We start from the raw sequence: 7,986 nt of genomic DNA on the forward strand, positions 1-7,986 counted from the left end.
GATATAAGATGGATATTTTTTTCAATATTTTAAAAAATAAAATAAAGGAAATTCAAGAACTATTCATTACTACATTTATTGATAAAGCTGGTTGTAATTTTGGTTTTATATATAAAAAATTATATGCACATAATTTAACTAATGAAATCAATACAACAAACACATTTACAAAATGCACTTGGAATAAAAATACAACTATTACTAATTTAAAGAAAGCCATTAAAAAAATGGAATATAAATACAAACTCTCCTTGTTGTAAGTTAAAAAATTTTATGCAATTTCCAAAATTACATAAAACTCATTAAGTTCAGGTTTATTACAAACTCTTTACACACTTACTAAATCTGTTTCTATTGTACTCGACAACATTCTAGATATTTTATTTGAAAAATAAAATTACTGTTATCAAAGGATTTTGATAATTAAAAACAATATTCCAGTTTTGAATTGTTTAACTAACTTAAAATTTTGAAAAACAACAAACTCTGTTCTTACTTATGATTTTACTACATTATATACTAAAAATAGATCTGAAAAATGTAATCAGGGTCTTTAATGATCTACTTGATAGATACAGAAATAATTCTTTCAAAATAGAAAATCGCAAAACATCAATGTAGAAAGATACTTAATTTTTGTATGTGTAATAGTTATATTACTTTTAATGAAGAAGTATATAAACAAACAGTTGGTATTCCTATGGTTGTAATTTCTCTTCAAACATGGCCAACTTGTATCTGAAATTTCTGAAATGGGTAATAAGCCATAATCTATATATTTATACTTTTCATTACATATGCAATTTAATCTGTATCAATAACTTGAATTTTGATTCAGACCTAATATATCCAAAAGAAGATATAGTAGTGATATTCATGCACATTGCTTAGATATGGGTATTAATTTTGTAGAAGGCTATTTTTGACAAAAGAAGGTAGTTTGATTTTCCCATTTTTGGTCTAATCATCCCTAACAGCATGGTTCTATCTGTATTGTTAAAAAGAATTATCTTCCAATTAAAAATATTTTTAACAATTTATAGTAATGCTAATTCTTTTATGTATAATGTTAAATTGTTCATAAATAAACTGAAAAATATTGGTTATAAAGACTGGTATGTGAGACAAAATTTTTATAATAAATATAAAACTATATTAAAAAATTAAACCCTCATTCATGGAAACTACCTTATAAAGAACTTAGATGGCATTAGTTATTCAAGGTTATTCTTGGTTTAAGTAATAACATATTTAGTATACTGGGGCAAAAAGACCAACTTCAGGTAGCTGGGCTTGTCTTGGCTCACCTGGTTTATACTTGAACAGATTTTCAAGATAAAGGAAGGAGGTTGAGGGCTTAAGAACTATTAAGGTAAAGGTTTTTAGTTCTAATTAACATTACTAATTATTAAATATAAAAATGAAGATTGGGAGTTTTGTAGAAATATAGAATGGTTTATTTCTACTATGAGAATATCTTATTGTCATGTTTTTACGTGTGGGCCGGTTTCTTTACAGTAGATGTCTGTGACTTGTTGGTGATAATGTTAACAATAAACAAACAGCACACAGTCCATTTGTTTTAAAATAATATATTAAAATAAGTCAAATGTACATACAAGTGTTCATTACACTGTTGGTTATCACAGTTGTATCCAGAGCTGTAAATAATTGTCTCTTTTTTTTGTCAAAGTCCACACAGGCTGGTTCAATTAATTTAGAACACAATTAACAAGACAAATTCTTCTTCTCTGCTCTGTTATTACAATACAATCTGTAATAATTTTACCTTAAAAGTTTCCACTATACGCTCTTTATGGCTAAACTCACAATCACTCAGTCTAGATCTATCTATCTAAATTTCTGATGTGTTTTTATAGGTCTAGAACATTGCAAATACCATTAGATGTTATGATGTAATAATATAACAATCACAAATTCACAACAATTGAACTACACAATGTATGATTCATAAACAGTTATGTAAACAAATTTGCGAAAACTATTGCTTCTAAAAATAACTAAATTTAACACTTGCATTAATCTTAAACTGTAACAATCATGTATATCTAACACTTATAATATTAAAAAAAGGGGGTGGATGTCGCGAGTTCTACATTGTAGACTTTTTAGGGTGGTTTAATTGTACTTTAAGGTTATATCAAATATTGAGGGTAACTGCTTTCCCACAACTGGCTGCAGACAGGGAAAGATGTTGCAGGTTGAAACACTCAATTCCCACCCTTAACTGATTCTCTTTAGTTGCTGGAGAATTTGACATTGGCATCAGGATCTTGTCTAATAGATGGAGTATCCCAAATGTGTTTGGGTGCTATGGCCACAGACATTAGCCATTGTGACTTAAGGATGACAACAAGAACTGGTAATGGAAGAATAACTCTGAATTTTGGTCTCATTATAATGTTCTTTTTGTTTTGCGTATGTATATATATATAAATGTAATTGTTTAATATTGTACATAAGGTTTTTATTTTTCAGTATCATTAAATTATCTAACTTATTGAACTGAAATGGCCAAATGATGTTGAAAAACCTACTTTTAAATAATTTGTTAAAAAATGAATATTTGAAATAAATATATAAGCAATATTTCTTGGGACAAAAAGTGTGTAATCTTTTATTCTCCCTTTACTGTATTTTAAGTTGATTTGATATATAATAAATGAGTTTCAGTAGTTCACACAGCATGTCACTATATGAAACTTTCTTAATGCAATAGAAAAATAACTTCTTTTGCTTTAGAAAATAAAGTCAAGTTACATGCAATTTTTTCTTCCTCAGATACTCTTTAAAATGGACACAGGTGGAAGAGGTATATTGGTTGAAAAGACCAAGATTCCTGTAAGCATGGGAAATCATGCTGAGAGTTTTACATTTGACAAGTTTCGATATATGTGTATTTTGTCTGGCTGTGATTATCTCCCATCCCTTCCAGGAATTGGATTAGCTAAGTCTTGCAAGTTTTTCAGCTTGACAACTAATCCAAACTTAGAAATGGTAAGTTGTAAAAAAAAGAAAAAAATGAAAATGGTGAGTTATAAGATACTTGAAAATGATAAACTGTAAAAACTTGAAAATGATAAACTGTAAAAACTTGAAACCCATAAGTTGGAAATATACTTGAATAGAACTTTTAGTTAATAGATATAGGTTTGATGTTGACTTTATTAAACATAACACTCGTTTTTTTTTTAAATATGTTGAATCATGTTAAGAGTGAGCACAACTAAAAGTAATATACTAAGTCAGTGCACAAAGATGATATAGGGGCCCTGGGCCACTGGAGGTAACATGTAGTCATATCTGATCACCAAAATGTTATGAGTGTGCATGACAAAACGTTATAGGTACTAGCTGATGTATCCTTTCAATGCACAGGGAAGACATGGGTGTGGGTCATATCAAAATGCTGACTTACTGTGAGTGTGCACAACAAAGTAATGTTTATGAAATTAAACTTTTACCTAGTCTTTAGTTTCGGATGTGCTTGCTCTCTTTTTTGCTCTACAAAGAGCTACTACCTTGCACCACAAGCCTTGGACAAAGCTCCCATCCCTACATGTATTAATCATAATTAAAGACTATAGCCCTCCACCAGTAGGAGGGAACACACACTTCATGCACAGTAATCCTCAGGAGCACTAGTATTTGAACAAAGGCTCATTTCTTTCCTTGACACTGTTTGTCTTCAGATGTGCTTTAGATTGTTTAGTTGTCTTGGGAATTGTGTGGCCTTTGTTCTTTAACTTTCAGTTAAACCTTACTGTTTCACTCTTCTTCTTTTTAATAGAACATTTTTTTTATGCTAATTTGATTTGCTACTACTCCACATAAAAAAATATTTCATAGATTGCTTTTCGCTATAAATCCATGTTTCTACTACCCCTCAAAGTCCTGCTGTTTCAATGGTGAATGTTACTACCATTGTGCACCAGGTGATTGGCTCTATTCTACCTTCATCTTGATTCCAAGTTTCTCAGCCACGTGTTTCGATTACTCTGTCTTTTGATAATTTTGACCAACTGTTCCCACTGCCTGCCTCTGCTTCTGGTTCTTTTCTCCCTGATGAGAATAGGTAACCCCCACCTTCATCCTTTGCTGCTTTGATTACTCAGATATGTGATTTTTTTTCCTAGTTATTTTGATGAGTCTCGGTACTCATTGCTGCCTGAGCCTCCTCCTCCTGACTATTTTCTCATTCTCTCCCTTCCCTGATATTTGTAGTCATACTGATACTTTTTTTTTGTCTTGGTTTACACAGCAGTCTCGTTCTTCTTAACTTTGTGGCATTTTTGTTTCTATGGCCTATGATCAAGAGTTGTCTACTTTTTTAGGGTTTCAGTCCTATGAATTTCTCTTTCCCATTTCAGGTTCACCCTTCTCATACTCTATCTCTGACTTCTTCTCAATGTGCTTGTAATCATCTTCCTCTTACTCAGCTCCTTTCCTCTACATTGTGTTCCTAACAGTTCTACTGAGGACATTCGTTCCTACTTGTTCACATTTTGGCTCAATCTCTTCTTCTGCAGTATTCCAATTGTCTGGGTTTGTTTATTTCTGGGAGTTGCTTGGTTGGGATGTCTTACTTTTGGATATTCACCTCCCTCAGTCTTATCTCAGGGACTTTCATCTATCACCCTTTCTTTGAGACAGAACCTTTGGAGGTATTCCTTAAGTTAATTTGATTTATTGAATTTTTCAATCCTGGGTTCCCAACAAGTTTCTCATATTTTGCAGTCTTGCCCTTGTTAAGCCTTTGTTCACTTCCCATGGAGGACATTGTCAGAAGACTATATAGTCTATGATGATTATATCATAGCAGAGCTTGAAATTAGTGGGGGCCACGTGTCTTCAAATGGCTTAAATAACTTTTTCTGTATTAATACATAAAAATGTAATTTAAATTTTGAATATAGAATATGAAGGGGAGCAGTCCTTCTGAGGGTGGAGATCTATAGATCCAATTAAAATAAGTTTGCTGTGGTGGAAATGGGAGTACCTCAAGAAAACCCACTTTCACTAATCAGGTGTTGAATATCCTACCTGAATTGTAAAGGGTTAACTGGAGATTATGAAGCTTTTTCCTACTTTTATTTATTTTACTAAAAAGGCTATAGCTTGGGATTTGGTTAGGTTGCATCAATCTGACACTGCATTGAGTGATATTTGGACCCTAAATGTTGCATACTGAGATGCATGTGTATGGTTCAAGGAAGGGAACAGGATATCATTGACAAAGAGGTTGTATAATGTTGGACTTAACACTGACTCTTGGGGGACACTGGCTTCGAACGTGAAGGGCCTGGAGGTTGCATTGTTGATCGTAACTTTAGCTGTTCTGTTGGTAAGAAAGCTGAATGTTCAGCGTACCGGTGGTGTGGGTACATGGTTATCAATTAGTTTATAGCAAAGTTTGTTGTGCCATACCGAATCATAGCCCCTTTTGGACATATAGAAAGGTAGCTATGTTTGTATGCTTTCTGTTGAAACTGTGGTAGATGGTTTCGATAAGTTTAGCAAGGTGCTCAATGGTTTGTCTATGTTTTCTACCTGAATTCTGTATGTTGTTAGTAATATTGTTGGTTTCTAGGTAAGCATTTAACCAGTTCATAATTATTTTCTCCAATAAAAATAATAACTTAATAAAATAAGAAAAATAATAACACCTTAATAATAGCTGATTTCCAAAAAGATGAGTAGTATCTTGATACTAATGATAAATTATCTATCGCTACTAAGTGGGTTATGGTTTTATTCGATAGGATTTTTAAGATTCAATTGTTAATTCTATCCTCTCCTGGAGCTTTGAATTTTATTTTCCTAAGTTAATTTTGATTTCTATTAAAGTTATAGAGTTGACACAAATTATCAGAACCAGAAATCTGTGATATAGAAACTGGGAATTTCAGTGAAAAAAAGTGTTGATTATTAGAAATGTGTTGATTTACATTGTTCAAATGATGTGTTTCAAATGAGGTGAGATTTGGGGTTATAAAGGTACTTTCAACTTATTGGGCAAAAAGTTCAGACTATTTGTTATCGGTAGTGGTATTGACTTTTATTTTTGGTGTTTTTTTATTTGTTTTTCGTGATAGATTTTGAATTTGCCAAAATTTGGAAGGGTCGGGTTTGTATTTATTTATTTCTAGGCAGATGTTTTCCCAGTTATTATGTTATTATTGTAATATAAGTTTCTTAATAAGATTATATTCATGGCATTAATGAGTGGTTTAAATGTAATGTCACAGGTTTGTATGAAGTCGTGTCTTAGTCGTCTATGGCTAATTCTTAATTTTGAGACTAAGTTTCCAGGATTATAGGTCAGGATTTGTTACTTTGCTAGGGATTGTTTCTTTTATGGCTTGGGTTATGGTATTGGTTACATCAGAAGTGTAATTATTGATTTTGGTTTGATTGTTCATGGCTGTCATGTGCCTTGTTTAAAGGCTGAGTGGTTCAGGACTCCTTGGCTTGTGAAATTGACACATAATGTTGGCATTCTCTGCACTGAGCACCTAGGAAACATAGTAAATAGTGTTACGACAGCGGAAATCACACGACGCTGGGAGCATGTGCGCTGGAGTTTCTAGAAGGATCGGGCAACCTCACGAATGTCCAAGCATTTGCTAGACGCCCTCTTTTTAGTATATAAGCCAGAGATAGATTGAAGAGAGATTAATTGATAATGGAGTCAAGCGAGTAGTAGGCTCTGTAAGTAAAGTGTGTGAATCGCTGTGAATTATAACGTGTGTTTATAAAAATAGTTAAGTTTAACGTGACTGTGAAAATTAAGTGTATTACAAAGTTTGTAACGAGAAAGAATAAACTAATATCGCTGAAGTTTCTCGGAAAGAATTTCTACGGGAAATTAACAAACGAACAGAGACGTAACAATAGTAATTATGAATGAAAGAGGAAATACACCTGCGGAAAGAAATGCAACTGCCCTATGGATGATGAGCTAGAATGCATTAAAAGTGCTTTATGCAGAATAGAGGTTCCATGCATAAAACTTGGAGGCTAGTCTCACCTGGTATGGCCTTGCAATAATTGGATTAGTATGTTTGTCAGTCGTTTTGTGTGTAAATATTTAACATTTTCATTACATAAGCAATTATTAAAAACATAAGTTGCACAATGGAAAAAAAAATGGCTGAAGAATACAAAGATTAGATCTATTATTTCCAATTAGAGTATTGGTCTTTTTGTGATGAAAAATTCTAGTGCTTCTCAGGCATTTTTGGTCTTTTCTGATACAAATATTTATTTATTTTTTAGGTACTAAGAGATGTTTTCATTAAAAAAAATAATGGAATTTCCATATATTTTGGGCTATAGCCCAATTTGGGTTACATTAAATGCTTGCCCGACAAATAGGGCTAGGTACCCAGCTACGATTGGCCAATCATGAGGTGGTATTCTGAAAACTAATTTGCGGTCTATTAGCCAAGGGCGTATTAATTGCTCTGGCAACATATTTTCAATTTGGTGTGAAACACGTGTGCAAAACAATTACAGGCTGATCATGCTAATAGACCACTAATAGCATTTTCAGATTCACATTTTCTTCATTGCTAATAGTCCACTAATAGTTTTCAGATTCAATTCTCTTCTTGACATACTTTATAGAATATTATGCCACCATCTTCATCATAGTGTAACCAGTTATTATCCATCTCCCATTCGCCCTTGTAACGACTTTTCCACCTTTTCCTTTTTATACTCACAGTCCTGTTGCCTTTTTTTCTGTTACTTTCTTTTTTCGGATCGTCAACATTTGGTTCTCTTCATTTCAAAACATTTTGGGCGAATTGTGTGTGATTTGGGTGATTTTTATACTGTGTTCTCTGTCACTTTGACTGAATATCTTTTGGCAACACTGGTCTGTCATGAGTAGACTCTTATTCATAAGTACAAAGTTCTTTTGCCACAATAATGTAGAGATATCTACAAAATGTAGATGAT

General features: G+C 32.5%; 1 protein-coding gene across 1 annotated transcript in view; it reads left to right on the plus strand.

The window, feature by feature from the left end:
• LOC106469372 (exonuclease 1-like) overlaps positions 1-7,986 on the plus strand; it is a 36,816-nt gene that overhangs the window by 5,445 nt on the left and 23,385 nt on the right. Inside the window, exon 5 of the mRNA XM_013929863.2 lies at positions 2,803-3,018. Within this exon, the coding sequence (XP_013785317.2) occupies positions 2,803-3,018 (216 nt within the window). The remainder of the gene's footprint in view (positions 1-2,802; positions 3,019-7,986) is intronic.

Source organism: Limulus polyphemus, unplaced genomic scaffold (genome assembly GCF_000517525.1).
Source record: "Limulus polyphemus unplaced genomic scaffold, Limulus_polyphemus-2.1.2 Scaffold3451, whole genome shotgun sequence".
In the NCBI taxonomy this organism is placed as follows: domain Eukaryota; kingdom Metazoa; phylum Arthropoda; class Merostomata; order Xiphosura; family Limulidae; genus Limulus; species Limulus polyphemus.